The 23,071-nt window shown below is 38.5% G+C and overlaps 1 protein-coding gene across 1 annotated transcript in view; it reads left to right on the forward strand.

Annotated features, from left to right (window-relative positions):
- The window catches only part of LOC126195109 (neural-cadherin-like), a 126,102-nt gene extending 103,650 nt beyond the window's left edge, over positions 1 to 22,452 (forward strand). Inside the window, exons 14-15 of the mRNA XM_049933578.1 lie at positions 11,704 to 11,901; positions 21,987 to 22,452. Coding sequence (XP_049789535.1) covers positions 11,704 to 11,901; positions 21,987 to 22,036 — 248 coding nt within the window. The 3' untranslated portion in view covers positions 22,037 to 22,452. The remainder of the gene's footprint in view (positions 1 to 11,703; positions 11,902 to 21,986) is intronic.
- Positions 22,453 to 23,071: the final 619 nt, after the last annotated feature.

The following is a 23,071-nucleotide window of genomic DNA, read 5'->3' on the forward strand; positions in this document are numbered from 1 at the left end:
AAGTGGTGTCATCTGACTGATCCCCATAACAATTCTGATCAACTGTATGTTAGCTGATAAGGAAGGTACTAAAGTTTAAGGTATAATCTGAATGACACATTGCATATCTACACAGTGAATTCCCTTCTTTCACGTAGATTTTCCATGTTCATAATTTTGCTAATTAAGTCAGTTTCTTAATTTTTGGGTTGACTGGGCATCAAGAGGCACAATTAGGTTAAAAAAATTAGAGAAACAACAGCACAATGTCAAATCCTGCATATCCTAGACTCAAAGTAATTTTGGTTGTGGCTGAACTTTAATTATGAACATCTTCTATGATAATGAGTTTTTAGAAAAATTAAGTTAGTTACTGAAAAGTGTGAAATTAGGACTATCCACTGAGTTAAGTCTTTGTGAGATGTTATTAGTTCCCACTTCTCTGATGATTATGTGCTAGAGCAGTAACTACAATTATTGATTTATTTTAAATGAAAGTGTTTTAAGCAATGTAGAAGATTGGAAACTACAATGTACATAATTCTGGAAACATCCCCCAGGCTGTGGCTAAGCCATGTCTCCTCAATATCCTTTCTTTCAGGAGTGCTAGCTCTGCAAGGTTCATAGGAGAGCTTCTGTAAAGTTTGGAAGGTAGAAGGTGAGGTACTGGCAGAAGTAAAGCTGTGAGGACAGGGCATGAGTAGTGCTTGGGTAGCTCAGACTGTAGAGCACTTGCCCGCGAAAGGCAAAGGTCCCAAGTTTGAGTCTCAGTCCAGCGCACAGTTTTAATCTGCCAGGAAGTTTCATATCAGTGCACACTCTGCTGCAGAGTGAAAATCTCATTCTGGAAGCAAGTGGAATGATTTCACATTGCTATGTTTCAAGTTCAGTTTCTTTGGGTCCCAAATGATGTTATTCTACACATAACATATTTTAAAAACAGCCTTTTACTTTCTGCATTCCTGCACTGATTCCTGAAACTCATCTTTTGTTTTCTAACAGCCTTCATATATTTTGATGAATAATTACAAATACAGTACATATGTATTTTTCTTTTCAGTCTGCCATATTGTTGCTCTTCCACTAATTATTGGTTCTGTGTCTATAGTTATTTGGCAGAAATTATATAGATGGGACAGATACTGGACTAGCAAGACAGAATGCTTTTCAAAATGAATTGTTGAAGTAACTGTCTATCAGAAACAATTTGATGTAGACATAAACTGCTGAAGCCATGGCTCATACCCAGTGTTACTGCACTGACACAAACTTTATGATGTGGATGTGGATTCATCAACAGTCACAGTATTATCTGACATGCTTAAATTGTTTTCATTTGAAACAAAGACTGTGATATCAAAAAAGATAGTGTTCAACAAAGCACAGGCATGAGCCAAACATCACAGCCACTGATTAGCCCTCACTTTCCATCACCATAGCCAATGCAACAAAGAACTAAATAGTAGTCACATGTGGAAAATGATGAGTGGTTCAATCCTATGTACCATTATCACTAAAGGACAAAGAACTGTGACTGACTTTTATTTTATTTTCTGTTTCAGCAATGACCAATGAAACAGAAAATAAAATAAAAGTCAGTCACAGTTCTTTCCACTTTAGTTACAATGGTACATAAAGGGGAAAGAACTGTGACTGACAATGACCTAGATTCAGAAGGATGTAGGCAGCAGTAGATACTGGGAGATGAAGAAGCTTGCACAGGATAGAGTAGCATGGAGAGCTGCATCAAACCAGTCTCAGGACTGAAGATCACAACAACAACAACAACAACAACAACAGCAATGACCTTCTATATACAGTAGATGCCCAATATAAAGTGGTAGTTGGGGACATGCTTCACCCCCACATTATAGTGTAACCACAGTATAACAAGAGTGAGCTGTTGAATGACAAATTATGTATGGAAAGTTTCAAAACCCACATAGTGCATTGTGGCGTTTTACTACACAGGGTGCTTCAAAGTATTTGTATCAAAAATCTGTGGATGATAGCAGATTCAATGGAAAGATACCCCTTATTACAGGGAAACATCAGCAGACATTTTGTCTCTAATAAGTCGCTCCCCATCCCATGCTCTGTCAACCCCAGATGTTTGACACAAAGACTTTGAAATACCTTGTATGTTGCACAGTATTTAAATTAATGAAAATTAAATTAATGAAAAGGATAATTGCTGCTCACCATACAGTGGAGAAGCTGTGTTGCACAAAGGCACAACAAAGATAATGTTACACAATTAGCTTTTGGGCAAAAAGGCCTTTGTCAAAATTAGACAACATACACACATACACACTCATGCAAATAGAACTCACACACACATGACCACAGTCTCTGGCAGCTGCAGCCAGGCTTCCTAAATTTAGAGAAGATAAGAAGCAGAACATTTCAAAAATGTACCAAATGCAGCAGTTAGGTGAACTTAACTCAATGACAACCAAGCAAAAACACTAAGGTAGTTCCAAATAAAATACTGCACCGCACTACATCATATAAAACACAGTAAAAATACACAGTTATCTACAGCTGTTTGCAAACTTCTGTAGGTTCATTTTATCACTGTTTTTGAAAAGTCACTTAGCTTTCTTTGGTGTGTCATTTCAAGCATTTTCTTGTGTGCATACTTTTTTGTAGTCACCAGGTGCAACAACTGAATATGTTTTGTTTCACTTTGCCTGTCTGTCTACATAATCACATTTTTAATATTATCCAATACTCCAAGTGCGCTGGGAACATCTTCTATGCTTTCTTCTTCTGCTTCTTGATCCTCATCTCTGAGCGTTTTACCACAGTCAGTTTGTGCCACATCTATAAGGTCTTTGTCATGTATGAGCTCTGAAACCAGTTCCTCATTGTCAGTGACTGCCAATGGTTCAAGTTATCAAGATCGATATTCCACCTCAGAATATCATTTGTAAACTGGATGCAATGCTGTTGAAGCCTGTGTCTTTCCATTATTCATCTGTTGCATTTTCTTCAATACATCACTTGTTCAAGGAAGTCCTATTAGTGGTCAGATTGAGGCTTTGCCATGCCGGGCCAGTCTTCAGATTGGTAGCTGATGTAGGTATAATCAGCAACCAGTTGCTTTTTGATTTGATGTGTACCATTAACTAGGTTTCAACACACTGTATGCTCATCTTCAGAAGATGGTGATGGAACATTTATTTTCTGGACCATGTGTAGCTAGGCACTAGGGTTCTGGAGACTGCACTGCATCTTGGTGTCCATGACAAATTCATTCTGATAATGTGTGTGTGGGTGTGTGGATGGGTGGGAGGGTGGGTGGGCATGTAAGCTGGCTAAAATGTATATTATCAAAATGAAGTTTTCAGGGATACCAAGTTGCAATGTAATTACTGTGACCCTGGCATATAACTACACATTGTCCAGAAAATAATGTTCTCATAACATCTCGATCACATGATGAGCTTGTAGTGGCTTGAAAACTGGTTGATGCTAAAATAAATTATATTAAATTCAATAAGTGGTTGGTTGCATATCAAACATAAATAAATTGCCAATTTAAATCACAGATGCAGTTTGTCATTCACAATCAATAAAATGAAGTCTTTAGCTTTATAGAGTTCAGGAACACTCTGATTTCCACATTTGAATTTACTATTGAAGTAAGCAGTTCATCATAATAATGAGATGTAAATGCTTATATGATGCCCTGATCCTCCCGTTGGATTAATACCATTCTGTTTTTAGGAAAATCAAAGTTTTTGTTTTTTCACATTCTGTCTGTAACACACCAGCAAGTGGATGAGCTTGACAGTGATCAAGGATTAGTAGAGCCTCCTCTCTGCTTAAAAGATCACAGGTGTTTTCTCACTAATGGAACACACTCTTCTCAAAACTACTTTAGGAAGGTGTCACATCATCCAAACTGTCTTTCAGTGAATGCAGGTGAGTTGTAATGATGACATGTTCACATACTTGAAACATCTTGAGATTATACTTTTGCCTACACAGAGGTTTCAGCTGATAGCTACCTGATTTATTTATGGCAAAGAGGAAGCTAATTCTGTCTTTATTCATTTTGAAACTAATCTTATTTTTTGATTGTTTTTTTAGGCTGACAGTTCTGGTTGGAAGCAGTTATTAATAAAATGCCATTTCATCACAATTACACACTCGATAATCCTTTAAATTGTCATCTACACTGAATTTCTTCCCCCATGAACCATGGACCTTGCCGTTGGTGGGGAGGCTTGCGTGCCTCAGTGATACAGATGGCCGTACCGTAGGTGCAACCACAACGGAGGGGTATCTGTTGAGAGGCCAGACAAACATGTGGTTCCTGAAGAGGGGCAGCAGCCTTTTCAGTAGTTGCAGGGGCAACAGTCTGGATGATTGACTGATCTGGCCTTGTAACATTAACCAAAACGGCCTTGCTGTGCTGGTACTGCGAACGGCTGAGGGCAAGGGGAAACTACAGCCATAATTTTTCCCGAGGACATGCAGCTGTACTGTATGATTAAATGATGATGGCGTCCTCTTGGGTAAAATATTCCAGAGGTAAAATAGTCCCCCATTCGGATCTCCGGGTGGGGACTACTCAAGAGGACGTCGTTATCAGGAGAAAGAAAACTGGCATTCTACGGATCGGAGCGTGGAATGTCAGATCCCTTAATCGGGCAGGTAGGTTAGAAAATTTAAAAAGGGAAATGGATAGGTTAAAGTTAGATATAGTGGGAATTAGTGAAGTTCGGTGGCAGGAGGAACAAGACTTTTGGTCAGGTGATTACAGGGTTATAAATACAAAATCAAATAGGGGTAATGCAGGAGTAGGTTTAATAATGAATAAAAAAATAGGAGTGCGGGTTAGCTACTACAAACAGCATAGTGAACGCATTATTGTGGCCAAGATAGACACAAAGCCCATGCCTACTACAGTAGTACAAGTTTATATGCCAACTAGCTCTGCAGATGATGAAGAAATTGATGAAATGTATGACGAGAGAAAAGAAATTATTCAGGTAGTGAAGGGAGACGAAAATTTAATAGTCATGGGTGACTGGAATTCGTCAGTAGGAAAAGGGAGAGAAGGAAACATAGTAGGTGAATATGGATTGGGGGGAAGAAATGAAAGAGGAAGCCGCCTTGTAGAATTTTGCACAGAGCATAACTTAATCATAGCTAACACTTGGTTCAAGAATCATAAAAGAAGGTTGTATATCTGGAAGAATCCTGGAGATACTAATAGGTATCAGATAGATTATATAATGGTAAGACAGAGATTTAGGAACCAGGTTTTAAATTGTAAGACATTTCCAGGGGCAGATGTGGATTCTGACCACAATCTATTGGTTATGAACTGCAGATTGAAACTGAAGAAACTGCAAAAAGGTGGGAATTTAAGGAGATGGGACCTGGATAAACTGAAAGAACCAGAGGTTGTAGAGAGTTTCAGGGAGAGCATAATGGAACAATTGACAGGAATGGGGGAAAGAAATACAGTAGAAGAAGAATGGGTAGCTCTGAGGGATGAAGTAGTGAAGGCAGCAGAGGATCAAGTAGGTAAAAAGACGAGAGCTAATAGAAATCCTTGGGTAACAGAAGAAATATTGAATTTAATTGATGAAAGGAGAAAATATAAAAATGCAGTAAATGAAGCAGGCAAAAGGGAATACAAACGTCAAAAATGAGATCAACAGAAAGTGCAAAATGGCTAAGCAGGGATGGCTAGAGGACAAATGTAAGGATGTAGAGGCTTATCTCACTAGGGGTAAGATAGATACTGCCTACAGGAAAATTAAAGAGACCTTTGGAGAGAAGAGAACCACTTGTATGAATATCAAGAGCTCAGATGGCAACCCAGTTCTAAGCAAAGAAGGGAAGGCAGAAAGGTGGAAGGAGTATATAGAGGGTTTATACAAGGGAGATGTACTTGAGGACAGTATTATGGAAATGGAAGAGGATGTAGATGAAGATGAAATGGGAGATACGATACTGCGTGAAGAGTTTGACAGAGCACTGAAAGACCTGAGTCGAAACAAGGCCCCGGGAGTAGACAACATTCCATTAGAACTACTGATGGCCTTGGGAGAGCCAGTCATGACAAAACTCTACCATCTGGTGAGCAAGATGTATGAGACAGGTGAAATACCCACAGACTTCAAGAAGAATATAATAATTCCAATACCAAAGAAAGCAGGTGTTGACAGATGTGAAAATTACCGAACTATCAGTTTAATAAGTCACAGCTGCAAAATACTAACACAAATTCTTTACAGACGAATGGAAAAACTGGTAGAAGCGGACCTTGGGGAAGATCGGTTTGGATTCCGTAGAAATGTTGGAACACGTGAGGCAATACTAACCTTACGACTTATCTTAGAAGAAAGATTAAGAAAAGGCAAACCTACGTTTCTAGCATTTGTAGACTTAGAGAAAGCTTTTGACAACGTTAACTGGAATACTCTCTTTCAAATTCTGAAGGTGGCAGGGGTAAAATACAGGGAGCGAAAGGCTATTTACAATTTGTACAGAAACCAGATGGCAGTTATAAGAGTCGAGGGGCATGAAAGGGAAGCAGTGGTTGGGAAAGGAGTGAGACAGGGTTGTAGCCTCTCCCCGATGTTATTCAATCTGTATATTGAGCAAGCAGTAAAGGAAACAAAAGAAAAATTTGGAGTAGGTATTAAAATTCATGGAGAAGAAGTAAAAACTTTGAGGTTCGCCGATGACATTGTAATTCTGTCAGAGACAGCAGAGGACTTGGAAGAGCAGTTGAACGGAATGGACAGTGTCTTGATAGGAGGATATAAGATGAACATCAACAAAAGCAAAACGAGGATAATGGAATGTAGTCAAATTAAATCGGGTGATGCTGAGGGAATTAGATTAGGAAATGAGACACTTAAAGTAGTAAAGGAGTTTTGCTATTTAGGGAGTAAAATAACTGATGATGGTCGAAGTAGAGAGGATATAAAATGTAGACTGGCAATGGCAAGGAAATCGTTTCTGAAGAAGAGAAATTTGTTAACATCGAGTATAGATTTAACAGTCAGGAAGTCGTTTCTGAAAGTATTTATATGGAGTGTAGCAATGTATGGAAGTGAAACGTGGATGATAAATAGTTTCGACAAAAAGAGAATAGAAGCTTTTGAAATGTGGTGCTACAGAAGAATGCTGAAGATTTGATGGGTAGATCACATAACTAATGAGGAGATATTGAATAGAATTGGGGAGAACAGAAATTTGCAGCACAACTTGACTAGAAGAAGGGATCGGTTGGTAGGACATGTTCTGAGGCATCAAGGGATCACCAATTCAGTATTGGAGGGCAGCGTGGAGGGTAAAAATCGTAGAGGGAGACCAAGAGATGAATACACTAAGCAGATTCAGAAGAATGTAGGTTGCAGTAGGTACTGGGAGATGAAGAAGCTTGCACAGGATAGAGTAGCATGGAGAGCTGCATCAAACCAGTCTCAGGACTGAAGACCACAACAACAACAACACTGAATTTGTGTAGATTTTCAGAAAATTATGAATGAAATTCACTACCAGAAGACCCCCAGTGCTCATTTGATTAATTCCATGGAGGTATTTCCAACTTGCAAACCATCTGCCAGAGGCAATAGAAGGTTTTATGTCACGTAAATCAAAGTGAAATTTTGTAGCTTGGGGTTTTAATAATTGGCGTGAAAAGTGGCACACCTTCATTTCATTTTATTACAAACCACCTTTAAAGACATTCATCAGCTTCAGTGTCTTTTCTTTAGTTTTGTCATTTTCTGTCCTTTCCCAGGTCGGTTTCAGCTATGTTTCCAAATTTCTAACTTTATTCACTTTGTTTGTCTATCCCCTGCTATTTGCTTCAGGAACACCATACTCATGTGATAAACTTGCTTTTATGTCACCATTCTTCACATGGTAAATAGTTTTTAGTTTAGGGACTCCACTAACATCAATAACTACTGCCCATTATTAAAATTTTTAAGTTGGTAATTTATCCCAAGGATTTGTAATTAGAAAAGGAAAGAAGGAAGATTAGGGTTGAACTTCCCTAGAGACCAAGGTCATTAGAGTTAGAGCACAAGCTCAAATTGATTCAGGAATGGGGAAGGAAATCACCTGGCATTTGCCAGAAGTGACTTATGGAAATACAGAAAATCTAAATCAGGATGGTCAGACACAGATTTGAACTGTCATCCTCCCAAATGTGAGTCCAGTGTGCTAACCACTGTGCCACCTTAATCGGTAGCCAATCAGTTGAGAAGGCCACTGTATTGATGCAACTATTTATACATTTACTGACAATATTGTGAAAAGGGTAGATTGCTACTGTTACTCACCATATGGCAGAAACATTGAATCACAGATAGGCACAACAAAAAGACTGTTAGACAAGTAAGGCCTTCTTCCAAATTAGACAACACACACACACACACACAACCATGTCTGGCCTCAGCCACCAGACACATTGGTCACATGTATGTGAATTGCATTTGCATGTATGTGTGTGTGTGTGTATGTGTGTGTGTGTGTGTGTGTGTGTGTGTGCGTGTGTGTGTGAGTGAGTTTCTAATTTGGAAGAAGGCCTTTTGGCTAAAAGCTTACTTGTCTAACAGTCTTTTTATTTTGTCTATCTACAACTCAACATTTCTGCTGTATGGTGGGTTACAGTCTATTCTTTTCATGATATTGTCAGTATTCCATCCTAGACTCTCCATTATTCTTTTTACATATAAATATGTCAGTCATAACATTCTGTTACAGAAGATAAGCTTTATAAAATATGTAGTTTAGCATGTACCTGGTTTTGTTCTTATTTGAGAAAAATTTTGCAGAAAATTACCCTAGGTTATTCAGATAATAAAAAGAGGGACACCACATCATGTGCCTGGGGAGAAACTACAATAGAAGGTCCCATGGGTTTTGATCATTGGCCCACTAACCTGTTCCTGCTTTATGTTAAGATCTGCAGCTTTATTTGCATCAGGAAACACAGTTAGCCCTGTTTGCAGATAATACAGCCATTGTTGTCAAGCCAAGCAAAGAAATATTAACAGAAGAAATAATAAATGATGTTTTTGTGGAAGTTACTAACTGATTTTGTTCAAATGAGTTAAGGGGCTCCGGAACGCCCTATACTTGCAATGTTAAAATAACGCTTATAAATTACATCTTTCCTCACAGAGTATTTGAGGTAGGAAGTTGAACTTTTTACAGATTATTTATTGGAATATGGGCTACAACTTAACACAGGGATTTTACAAAATTTTAGTTCAGTTATTAAAGATGATTATTTTTCAATTGTAATGAAAATTCACAACATTTTTTGCAATTTTTTATTTATATATTCAAAAATATACAGGTTTTTGGAAAAAGGCTGTGTTAAATTATGCAGAAGGTACTGTGTAACATTTACTGAAAGTTTGAAACAAGTATGTTTGGAAGATCCTTAGAAAACATGTAATTAGTATGAGAAAATAAAAGTTTTGGGAATCGAGCGACAAAGATTGGATTAACTTTTTAGTGCATTCCAGGTCCATAGGATGGATTATCTTCATCCTCTGCAAACTCCTCCTCAAGCTTCCTCTTGTTCCTCCTCCTGTTTACTCTTGCTTGTATTTCTAGACTCTTTACAGCCCTGTCTGCAGCCCGAAGACGTTTCTTGTCTAAAGCAAGCATCGCTCGTACCATGTTAGAACCTATCTTCATTCCCATATTTCTAAATACCTTTGGCTTTCCAACATTTCTCCTTTTCTTAAAAGCCTTCAGAGGATTTCTAATAACTTTACTTTTACTCATTATTATACTTCAACAAAACAGAGACTCAAGAAACAGAATTAATTACGAATATTTTCGAGATAACGACAGAGTAAATAAACATGAAACAATCGACAATCACACCAGCGATATATACTGAACCATCACAGGTTAGCCACAACACATACTTTATCTCACATCACTAAAATGTACCTGATGAACACGGATGTTAATAATAACACATTTTGACAGCAGTTTAACAGCGCCACAGTGGGTCATGCCCATGTAGAACACACTTCAAAAAAAATTTAAAAATAGTTGTAGTCTTCGGAATTGAATAAATTATATATCTATTAAAAGGTAATAGTCTGCAGATTCAGAAAACGCAAAAAAGTAAAAATTGAACTTTTCATGATTTTGAGCCTTTCCGGAGCCCCTTAACCTTAAACTTTAGAAAAAATACAGTTCACTCAGTTTTGCTCTGTCAAAAATATACCACCTCCTACTAACCTAGTACACTGACAAGAAATAATACACAGGGTAGGAAGTCTCAAGTTCTTAGGCTGCATATTGACGAAAAAATAAACTGGAAGAACCATGTAGCAGACCTGCTAAAATGTTATGTTTAGCTACTTTTGCCATAAGAATAATCAGGTAACACTCTGGGTAATTCCTCACTTAGGTGAAAAGTATCCATTTCACAAAAGAAAGTAATTAGAATTGTTATGAACAGTCCTTCTGAGTTTGAAAATAACGCACTAAATGGAATGTTGAAAGGAAAAGTGACCTGCATTACATTTTATAGAATCTAGCTTTGACACAGACAGGGGTAAAATATGCAGCTATAAGATTCTTTGGTAATCTGACCATGTAAATAAAATGTCTGACAGAAAGAAGAAATCTTTACAAATGTAGATTCAAGATGTTTCTTCCTCTACAGCTCCTTCTATACCATTAGAGAATTCTTGAATAAAAATAGTTAGTCATTTATTGAGAATAAAACATGTAAATGACCAGCATATTGCCAAATCACAGAATTTTCTATTCATTTCTGTGATATCATAGCAAGCACACAGATATCTAGGATATGAATGAATAATGCATTATGCCCATTGCAGTTGTGCTAATTTACATTATTGTCAAGCATTGTTACATAGTTACTTTGTTGACTTCTTCATTATGTGAACTGTAATACTGTATTCAGCCTTACGTCCTGTTACACTCCGGACATATTGATAATAAGACAAGTCCAAGTTTAGTTTAGCTGTTCTCATCCCTTTTGAAGTTGTTTTCAGAGCTTGAAGGCTATAAGGGGTAAAGAATACTACAGAAATGGTGCATGCAGGCTGTAATAAGATTTTTACCCCTCATTATATCTCAATCTGTTGTGTATCAGACCATGGTATATTGAAATTTTATTGTATTTACTGTTCCATGTTTGATCCTTCTGTTTTCTCTTTAGCTTTAATGAAGATTATTTTTATTCTACACTTGGTATTGGGAATAACTGTGTACTTACTTTTGAAATTAATAATCATTCTCATGACACTACTTCCATTTATTTGCCAAAAATGTAAAAGTAAGTGTTAAATCACTTTTTACATCTCTGCCATTATTTTTATTCTACACTTGGTATTGGGAATAACTGTGTACTTACTTTTGAAATTAATAATCATTCTCATGACACTACTTCCATTTATTTGCCAAAAATGTAAAAGTAAGTGTTAAATCACTTTTTACATCTCTGGCATTGCTCTAGAATGTTTTGGTTGCTAGATACATAACAAAACACATGTATAGGCAACATCTCTCTTTCTGTTTCCCTTTCTTCTGTTATGTTCATCATGGCAGACTGAATTTTTTTTGAATAGTGATTTTTATGGCAATAGAAAAGTACAATAGATGTTAAAATATATGATTATTATTATATTGTTGAGAGAAAACATCTGGCCCCCGAACATTGAAATCAATTTCTAATTTCAGGTCTGGCTGTCCTGTTTCTTCTGTGTAAATACTACTACAGAAGTCATAGAAGGTCTCAAATAAAAATGGATGCTCAAACAAGTACAAGTCAATATGCTGATAATAGAGAAAATGAGGAGCACGGCATCTCTTTTAATATGGAACAACTGATGTCTCGTCCTCATGAAAATGAAGTTACAGTTTCACTGGAACTACAAAGTAACTAAAAATGGTATTTATGTTCTGTAACACGAATTTTGCATTACTTTTAAGATTTTATATTTATCATATATTCCATCTTTATGACTGTGTATGAGCAAGTCACAAGAACAGCTATGTATCACACGCAAATGGAATCTTGGCATAATTTTTGTGAAATTTCATTTTGTTGTAGTACCAGTACTAATATTAATTTTAGGTCTGAATGGAGTATAACAACAGATAGTAGAAAGTTAGAAAAGTGAAGTGCCTACTTAAAACAAGTGGATAGGTACTGACTGTAACATGGAAGACAAAAGGCAATAAATCCCAATTTCGGAACTGGTAGTGCATGATATTGTAATAACAGACAACGCATGAGTAAAGGATGGATTTAAAAGAGAATACAGAACATTCAGTTTAATGTCCAACTGACCAGGTCATCAGAGATGGAGGATAATCTCAGATTGGGGAAGAGTGGGAACAGAAATCGGTCTTGTCCTTTCATGGAGTTCATCTTGAGCACCTAAATCTGGATAAATAGATGGAAATTTGAACCACCTCCTCACTTGGTGAATAAAAAGAAAGGTAGAAAGCTCAGATGACAGAAGACTAAAAATAACTCATTATCCCAGATCTCACAGTTATGAGAGAGACTGTGCACATCCTCACAATTGATAATTTAATTAACAGAAACATGAGATACAAGGTATAGAATCTGCTTGGGTCATGCTAAAATCAGACAAAAATAAAGACTAATGCAACAAGACAAGTTGTTGTTGTTGTTGTTGTTGTTGTTGTTGTTGTGGTCTTCAGTCCAAACACTGGTTTGATGGAGCTGTCCATGCTAGACTATTCTGTGCAAACATCTTCATTTCTGAATAAATACTGTAATTTACATCCAATTGAATCTGCTTACAGCATTTAAGCCTTGACCTTCCTGTACAATATCTAGACCCCACACTTCCCTCCCTTATCAAATTGCCAATTCGTTGATGTCTCAGAATGTATCCTGTCAACAGATTCCTTCTTTGAGTTAGGTTATCCCATAAATTTATTTTCTCCTCAGTTTAATTCAGTGACTCATCATTGGTTATTCAATCTACTCATCTAATCTTCAATATTCTACTGTAGTTGCAGATTTCAAAAGCTTCTATTCTTTTCTCATCTGAATGTGGCTTACCTTTATATGGGGCCATATTAGAGACAAGTGCCATTGAAAATGGCTTCCTAACATTTCAGTTTATATTCAATATTAACAAATTTCTCTTTTTCAGAAATGATTTTCTTGCTGTTGCCAGTCTGCACTTTATATCCTTTCCATTTTGGTCATCATCAATTATTTTGCTGTCAAAATATTGAAGCTCATCTATTACTTTGAATATATTAGTTCTTAATCTAATTCTCTCATTCTCACCTGATTTAGATCGATTACATTCCATTTCCATTAATTTACTTTTGTTGATGTTCAATCAACATCCACTTTTCAAAGTGCTATCCATTCCATTCAGTTACTGTTTAAAATCATTTGCAGTCTCTGATGGGTGCAATGTCTTCAGCCAGTCACAGAGTTTTTACAGCTTCTGCCTTCCCTTTCCAGATTTCTTCTTAGTTTCTTTCACTGCTTTCCCAACATAGGAATGAATAACATTGAGGACATGCTAAAACCTCATCTCACTCCCTTCTCAACTATTGTTTCCCTTCCGTGTCCTTCAGCTTTTGTGACCGAAGTCTGGTTTCTGCGTAAGTTGTAAATACCCTTTCACTTCCAGTATTTTATCCCTGCTACCTTCAGGCTATGAAATACTGTATGTTTGTCAACATTGTCAAAATATTTCTCTAAACCTGTAACTATAATGTAACTTTACCTTCCCTTAACCTACTTTCTAATATAGGTCACATTCCTACAATTCTCCAGAAACCAAAATTATATTCCCCAAAGTCTGCTTCTACCAGTTTTTCCATTCTTCTGTTAGTAATCATATAGTCACAGGCATGGAAGTGGTAAATGTAGGTGGATATAAGCTTCCATCACCTGTAAGTAGAGACACTATGGAGAGATGGAGTTGCCATATATGTTAAAATGTTTCATAGTGTGAAAAATTTGGAAACTAAAAAATTTTGTGTAGAGCAACATATGGAAGCATGTGCATGTGAGCTTCACCTAAATAGTGGTACTTTTACAATTGTAGTCACGTATAGGCCCCCACTGGAAAATTTTCAGCTATTTTTGAAAAACTTTGATTCTCTGTTGTGCTATCTGTCAGACAGATGGAAACAAATTATTGTTTGCGGGGATTGCAATGTAAATTTTCTGAAAGAGTCCAATAGAAAGCTTGACCATGAAGTATTACTTGATTCTTTCAATTTGGCACCAGTTATTGATTTTTCCAGCTGGCCGCTGTGGCCGAGCGGTTCTAGGCGCTTCAGTCTGGAACTGCGCGACTGCCACAATCACAGGTTAGTGATTGCTCCAGCTGTTGCAAACCTCTTTATGGAGAATTTTGAGGATATACCCATAGATACTGTGCCATTGAAGCTGAAGTGTTTCTTTCTATACGTTGACGACATGTTCGTCATTTCGCCACACGGATGCGAGAAATTAGACGAGTTTTTGGAACACCTCAATGGCATCAACAGTAATATCCAGTTCACCATGGAGGTTGAAAAAGATAATGCATTGCACTTCCTTGATGTCCTTGTCCACAGTAAACAAAATGGGTGCCTTGGCCACAGTGTCTACAGAAAACCCGCCCACACACATCTGTACCTGCATGCCAGCAACCATCATCATCCAGCACAGAAGCGCACAGTATTACAAACATTGGTGCATCATGCACGAGTAATTTCAGATGATGATAACCTGCCTCATGAACTGATCCATCTATGCAAGGTTTTCAGGAATAATGGCTACAGTGCGCATCAAGTGAAAGAAGTGATTTCTGGGAAATATCTGAATAAGACCACCGACAAAGAGCAGGATAAGAAACTTGCTTTGCTGCCATTCTGTGGCTCTGTGTCAGGCAAGATAATCCGCCTGTTGAAAAGACACAAGATCAAATCAATCTTCAGGCCTCCAATGAAAATCCGCAAATTACTGAGACCAGTTAAAGACACAGTAGGTCTCAGAACACCTGGAGTCACGAAATACCTTGTGAGTGTGGCCAGAAGTACATCATACAAACAGTGCACACTGTGTAATGACGCAGGAAAGAACATTAGAGGTATTATCGCCTATGCTATCCAGAGAAATCTGCATTAGTTGAGCATGCGTTAGGAAATGGTCACCACATAAAATTTGACGATACCTCTGTCGTGGCTCACACTAACAGCTTCTGGGACAGTTTAATAAAGGAGCTATTGAAATTACCGCAAACACCCTGAATAGAGATGGTGGCTTGCAGCTCAGCGCTGCGGGGGATCCAGCGACTGTGCAGTTGAAGAGGGCACATCGAATGCCGACTCGAAACATGCCCATATATGGCAATGTCACAGGCACCAGTGATGTCACAGGCGGCAGCAAGTGTATATAATGGCACACCAACAGCCCACTGGCAGTCATACCACTTGACAATGGCCAAGGAGTGCTTGGCCGAAAGCTTGTGAAGTTTTAAGCAATTGACGTGGTTGGAAACCCGAGGACATTTTATTCAATGTTATCACCGCAAAACTCTGCATTCATACAGCTGAGGTAATGTTCACACATAGAAGATTCAAAAATCCTTTTTGGTATTCATTATTTCTGTTAAAGAAAGGTAAAGTTAGACAATAGTGTCCCTTTACAGTAGGCAGCAATCCGCATTTGTTTGCTGATGATGCCATGGTGTATGGTAAGGTGTCAATGTTGAGTGACTGTAGGAAGATACAAGATAACTCAGATAAAATTTCCATTTAGCGTGATGAATGACAGCAAGACCCAAATGTGGAAAAATGAAAGTTAGTGCAAATGAGTAGGAAGATAAAACCTGTAATATTTAGATACAGTATTACTAGAATCCTACTTGACACTGTCAAGTCATTTAAATATCTGGGTGTAATGTTGCAAAGTAGTAAGAGGTGAACGAGCATGTGAGAACTGCATGTGAGAAGGCAAATGATCAACTTTAAATTGTGGGAGAATTTTAGGAAAGAGTGGTTCACTTGTGAAGGAGACTGCATGTAAGATGCTAGTGTGACCTATTCTTGAGTATTGCTTTAGTGTTTTTGGTCTGTACCAGGTCATATTGAAGGATGACATGGAAGCAATTCAGAGGCAGGCTGCTAGATTTGTTACTGGTATGTTCAAACAATACACAAGTGTTACAGAAATGCTTTGGAAATTCAAATGGGTAACCCTGGAGGGAAGGTGGCATTCTTTTTGAGAACCACTTTTGAGAAAATTTAGAGAACTGGCAATTGAAACTGACTGCCGAATGATTCTGCTGCACCGACATACATTGCATGTAAGGACTATGAGGAATTAGGGCTCATATGGAGGCATATAGGAAGTCACGTCTTCCTCAGTCTATTTGTGAGTGGGACAGGAATGGAAATGATAAGTAGCAGTACAGGGTATCCCCCACAATGCACCGTACAGTGGCTTGTGAAGATCTAAGTACATCTAGATGAGTCAGTCTATCCTTCTCATCCCACCTGGCAAGTCTCCCCTGACCCACCATTCTGGGTGACTTTTTATTCGTACATAAATTTCAAAAATCAATGAAGTAAAACAATTTTTGCAACAGACAAAACTTCACTATTAGTCAATTATTCCTGGATGATGCCCACACTTGTAATCTCCCCCCTCCTTCCTTCTTCCATCTATTGTCCACATTAAACAATGCCCAGTCCAGATGACTAATAAACAAAGATTTTTATGAAGATATGAGAGGAGTGAAGATTACAATAAACTTTCAAGTTTACTTAGCTTCTCATGTTGAGATGGCTCCAGTTCTTCTTGTCTACAGGTCTTATTCTTGAAGCTGAAAATCTAACGCTTATGACTACTCCACTCTACGGAAATAATGATATTCCAAAGGGTTTACAATTTTTCTTGTGAAATGAATTCCTAATAGTTTTTGTTACATTATTAATTTCAATTATTATTTAATAAACGAATCCAGAAATAAACATAGTAAACAGTACAGGGTTGTGTAATTACTAATAGAAATTTTAAGTGTGCAAATAATTCATAATTTCAAATTTTTCTTAAAAAAATAATTTTAATTGTACATTCAGAACTAGTACTTATTGATTATAACATCAAAACTAAAATATTTTATAAAGTAATTCTTTTCATAAATTTTAACTTGGAATATAACATACTGTGTATAAAACTATATGAAAGTTTTCAGAAAAGAAACTGAGATAATGCTGACCTGTCCAAAATTGGATAAATAATACTGTTATTGACAACTACTGTTGAGGAAAAGTAACACTAGAGGAGGATATCCTGTTACACCATCTAATCTTCAGCATTCTTCTGTAGCACCTTAATTTAAAAACTTCTATTCTCTTCTTGTCTACACTGTTTATCATTCGCGTTTCACGTTCATACATGGCTACAGTCCATGGCTACATTCGGAAAGGACTTCCTTACACTTAAGTCTATGCTTGATGTTAACAAATTTCTCTTCTTCAGAAATGCTTTTCTTGCTATTACCTGTCTACATTTTATATCCTTCCTACTTTGACTATCATTAGTTATCTTGCTTCCCAAATAGCAAAACTCATTTACTACTTTAAGTGTCTCATTTCCTAATCTCATCCCCTCAATATCACCTGATTTAATTTGAGTACATGCCATTATTCTCATTTTGTTTTTGTTGGAATTCATCTTATATCCTCCCTTCAAGATACTATCCACTCCATTCAACTGCTGTTTCAAGTTGTTTGCTGTCTCTGATAGAATTATGTCATCAGCAAATCTCAAAGTTTTTGTTTCTATCCATGGACTTAATTCCCACTCCAAACTTTTCTTTTGTTTCCTTTACTGCTTGCTCACAAGGGAACATCCCCATCGCACCCCCCTCAGATTTAGTTATAAGTTGGCACAGTGGATAGGCCTTGAAAAACTGAACACAGATCAATCGAGAAAACAGGAAGAAGTTGTGTGGAACTATGAAAAAATAAGCAAAATATACAAACTGGGTCATCCATGTGTAATATAGGCAATATTAAGGGCAGTATGCGACGAGGAGCGCCGTGGTCCTGTGGTTAGCGTGAACAGCTGGGGAACGAGAAGTCCTTGGTTCAAATCTGCCCTCGACTGAAAATTTTGCTTTCTTTATTTTCGCAAAGTTATGATCTGTCCGTTCGTTCATTGACGTCTCTGTTCACTGTAATAAGTTTAGTGTCTGTGTTTTGCGACCGCACCGCAAAACCGTGTGATTAGTTGACGAAAGGACGTGTCTCTCCAATGGGAACCAAAAACATTTGATCACAAGGTCATAGGTCAACCGATTCCTCCACAGGAAAACATGTCTGATATTTTGTATACGACACTGGTGACAGCATGTGCGTCACATGACAGGAATATGTTGTCGACCCACCTAACTAGTACACTTGGCGAATGGGTGAAAAGATTCTTCTACCTTGCCCGATTTAGGTTTTCTTGTGGATGTAATAATCACTCCAAAAAAAGTGATGAAAACATAAGAGTTTTTCACATAAACTGAAAATAAAAAGTTAAAATTTTCGGTCGAGGGAAGATTTGAACTAAAGACCTCTCGTTCTGCAGCTGTTCACGCTAACCACGGGACCACGGTGCTCCTCGTCGCATACTGCCCTTAATATTGCCTATATTACACATGGATGACCCAGTTTGTATATTTTGCTTATTTTTTCATAGTTCCACACAAACTTCTCCTTGTTTTCTCGATCGATCTGTGTTCAGTTTTTCAAGGCCTGTGCCAACTTATAACTAAATCTGAGGGGGGTGCGATGGGGATGTTCCCTTGTCAGTACACAGAATGAATAACATTGGGGATAGGCTACAACCCTTCTTACTTTCTTCTCAACCACTGCTTCTCGCCGGCCGGTGTGGCTGTGCGGTTATAGGCACTTCAGTCTGGAACCGCGTGACTGTTACGGTCGCAGGTTCGAATCCTACCTCGGGCATGGATGTGTGTGATGTCCTTAGGTTAGTTAGGTTTAAGTAGTTCTAAGTCCCATAGTGCTCAGAACCATTTGCACCACTGCTTCCCTTTCGTGCCCCTCGACTCTTATAACAGCCATCTGGTTTCTGTACAAATTGTAAATAGCCTTTTGCTCTCTGTGTTTTTCCCCTGTTACCTTTAGAATTTGAAGGAGAGTATTCCATTCAACAACTTTCTCTAAGTCTAAACAATGCTGTAGACATAGGTTTTCCGTACCTTAACCTATCTTGAGAAGTCATAGGGTCAGTATTGCCTCACGTGTACCTACGTTTCTCCAGAATCCAAACTGACATTCAACAAGGTCAGCTTCCACCAGTTTTTCCATCCTTCTGTAAAGGATTTATGTTAGTATTTTGCAACTGTGATTTATTAAACTGATAGCTTGGTATTTTTCACACCTGCTGTTACATCTCATCAACTCTTACTAACTGAAATTGGGACTCATCTGGCTAGGCCACAATTTTCCAGTCATCTAGGGTCCAACTGATATGATCACAAGCCCAGGAGAAGCGCTGCAGTTGATGTTGTGCTGTTAGCAAAGACACTTGCATTGGTCATGTTCTTCCAAGGCCCCTTAAAGCCTTATTTTGCTGCATTGTCCTACCAGCACATAGCACCTTCCTATGCCAATCTCTTTATGGGTCATCTAGAGGAGACCTTTATAGCCTCCCAAAACGCCAAATCCCTAGTCTGCTTCAGGTTCATTGATGACATCCTCATGATCTGGATTCAGGGACAAGGCACCCTGTGTCTTCATTCCTTCACAGCCCCAAAGCCGTAGGCTCAGAGTTCATCTGACCCTCCTCAACCCAATGTGCTGTCTTCCTGGACGTTGACCTCCTCCTCTCTAATGGCTCCATCCACACCTCTGTGCACATTAAACCCACCAACAGTAATTGCACTTCAACAGCTGTCATCACTTTCACACCAAAAAATCCCTCCCATACAGCCTGGCCACCTGGAGATGGCATACCTACCTTGAGAAGAACTCCCTTGCCTTGTATACTGAGAGTCTCATCAAAGCCTTCTCAGACAGGCACTATCCCCCAGACATAGCCCACAAACAGATCTCCTATGCCATTTACCCTCAGACCCCGAATCCTTCCATCACGCACAAGGACCAGCCACAAAGGGGCACCCCTTCACCATCCGCTATCACCTTGGACTGGAAAAAATGAACTGCATCCTTTGCCAGGGCTTTGATTATCGATCATCATGGCCTGAAATGAGGAACATCCTAACCAAAATCCGTCTTGCCCCTCCTAAAGTGGTGTTCTGTCGACCACCCAAGCTCCACAGCATCCTAATCCCTCCCTCTGCTACTCTCAGTCGCCACCCTTGTATCAACAATCATACCCCTGTAGAAGCCCCAATTGTAAGATCTGCCCAGTCCATCCACCCAGCACATCCCATTCCAACCCCATCTCTGGTTTATCATATCCATCAGAGGTCGAGCGACCTATGAAAGTAGTCATGTCATATACCATCTCTGCTACAATCACTGGAGAGCTTATTATATTCTTGTAACTACTACGACTACCAATCAGCTGGCCAGCAAGATTAATGACCACCACCAAACTGTGACTGAGAACAAAATAGATCACCCTTTGGCACAATACACAGCTGAACATAACATGCTTCTTTTCAAATGTTGCTTCTCTACCTGAGCCATCTGGATCCTCCCTTCCACCACCATCTTTTCTGAACTGTGCAGATGGGAGTCATTGTGATAACACATTCTCTGCTCCCAAAATTATCCCAGCCTCAACCTACAGTAAAAAACTCTCCCCACACCGTCCACCCAACAGTTTCCACAACCTTTGTCCTATCACCTCCTCCCTATTCCCCCCCCTCCCCCACTCTGTGTGCCATCCTCTGCCAATGTGTCCATCCATATTTCCCCATTCCTTTCCTTTCTTGCTATGCTCCCCCCCCCCTCCTCCTCCTTCTCCCCACCCCACCTCTCCTTGCCCCACAGTCTCCCAACACTGCGCCTATTTGCAGTCTGGTCCCTGCACTCTACAACAGACAGCACACCTCTCTCCCCCGAACCATACACTGGTAGCATTTTCCCTTCCCCGCCTCCTCCAGATTGCTGCTTTCAACACTGCTACCATTTTCCCTTCCCCGCCCCTTCCAGACTGCTGCTTTCATTTCACATGACAACTGCATTCTGATCCAAGCAGCCAGAGATGGTGGTCACATTTGCATGAGATGTTCTTTGCTCGTTTGAATGAATGTCAGTATGTTTCTCTTTCTATTTCTGATGGAGGCTGTGGCTAAAAGTTACTATGTAAGTGTCTTTTACATGTGCCTGTCTGCAGCTTACAGTATCATCTTTACAGTAAGTAGCAACCTATTGTTTCCTTACTTTGCTGCTATTCCAACCTGGAGTTTCCATTATTTAAAGTTGTGATTACTTTAATTGAATGTCCACCTCCATAGCTGAGGGGCCACCTTAGACAGATGCTATACAGAGGACTTGAGTTTAATTCCCAGAACAGATAAGAATTTTTCCTTGGTTGCATGTCAGGTGCAGGGTGCAATTGATGATGCCAATTGAGGAGCTACTTGAGTGAGAAATACTGGCTCCAACATCTGGAAAGCTGGTAAAACAGCCAGGAGAGCAGTGTCCTAACCACATGCTCCTCCATATTGCATCTACATGATTTGTATGGCAGAGAATGGTATGGTGGCCAGCCAGCATCCCTTGGGCCTTCAGGGACTGGATGAGGAGCTTAGTTTACGTGAAATCTTTTATCCCCTTATGTAGACTGAACATCCGTATGAAATCTGCTACAAGCAGAAACTGAAAATAAAGTAAAAAATAGTAAATATACTCTCCATATTTGTCAAAGAATCTTCATGGTGCACTTTGTACACTCCGTGTAAACTAAATAACAATATTTCCATTTATTTTCAGTCATTTGTCTGAACAATTTTCTCATTTGCACTCTTCTGTCTCTGCAGCACTTGATGAAAAGGAGCAAGCTGGTTCAGATGAGACCATACAGCATTGAGAATGAAAGAAGAAAGAACAGAGGAAGAGAGAAATAATTATCATCAGCAAGTACTTTCATGACCCAATATACGTCACAACCAATATTCAATCACACTGCTTCAGAATTATGTTTCAACAGTGAAACAAAGTATCTTGTATCAGCAGTATTATGAATCTTCCATGTCAACTGTATCAGCAAGATGCCTCCATCAAAGCTTTACATGTAGTGATACATATATTTTTACACAAATGAAGTACGAAGTTTGTATACGTCTTTTCTGTACTATATGGACCTCCAATGAATAACTTATTTTTATAGCAATGTGCCTGCTACACACTGCAGCTGTTAAGTTAGTGTAGTTGGATGACCAATATATGACTGAAAAACAGTACAAAAATTTAAATCCATAATTTCCTATAGACTGCAGTGTGATGTAAAATATCTATGTATGAATACAAAATATGTATTTTTGTTAACATGAAATTAAAAAATGTGTATTTTCTTACTTTAATTTAAATTTATTTTATTATCTGGTGTTCTTTATGCAAACTGTAGAAAAAAAGTTAACTTTTCACTTTGTATAATGGTTAAAATAACTTACTGATGTAATAATCATATAAAATATATGTGAATTACTACCTGTATTGATAGTGACTTATCCTTCCATTTGTGTGTCCTTTAACTTTATTTTAATAGTGTGATGTCTGTTGTTCAATTGTTTCACACATAGCATCCTATAACTGACAACTTGTTATTTGTGATTCTTGAGTTTCTCCCGGTGTATTTGATAATCAAAATATCCACGGGTGTACTGCCGGTCTACAGTGTCCAACGGGCACAATATTTTGGCGATCATACATGTCGCCATCATCAGATGACCTCGGTTTGAGGAAGGCCGGCGTGTACCAGATTCCGTGTCAATGTGGCAAGTCGTATATTGGTCAGACGATGCGTACCATCGAGGATCGATGCCGTGAACACCAGAGGCACACTTGACTGATGTATCCGAGCAAGTCGGCGGTCACTGAACATTGTTTGTCGGAAAATCATGCT

This window comes from Schistocerca nitens, chromosome 7 (genome assembly GCF_023898315.1).
Source record: "Schistocerca nitens isolate TAMUIC-IGC-003100 chromosome 7, iqSchNite1.1, whole genome shotgun sequence".
NCBI lineage: Eukaryota > Metazoa > Arthropoda > Insecta > Orthoptera > Acrididae > Schistocerca > Schistocerca nitens.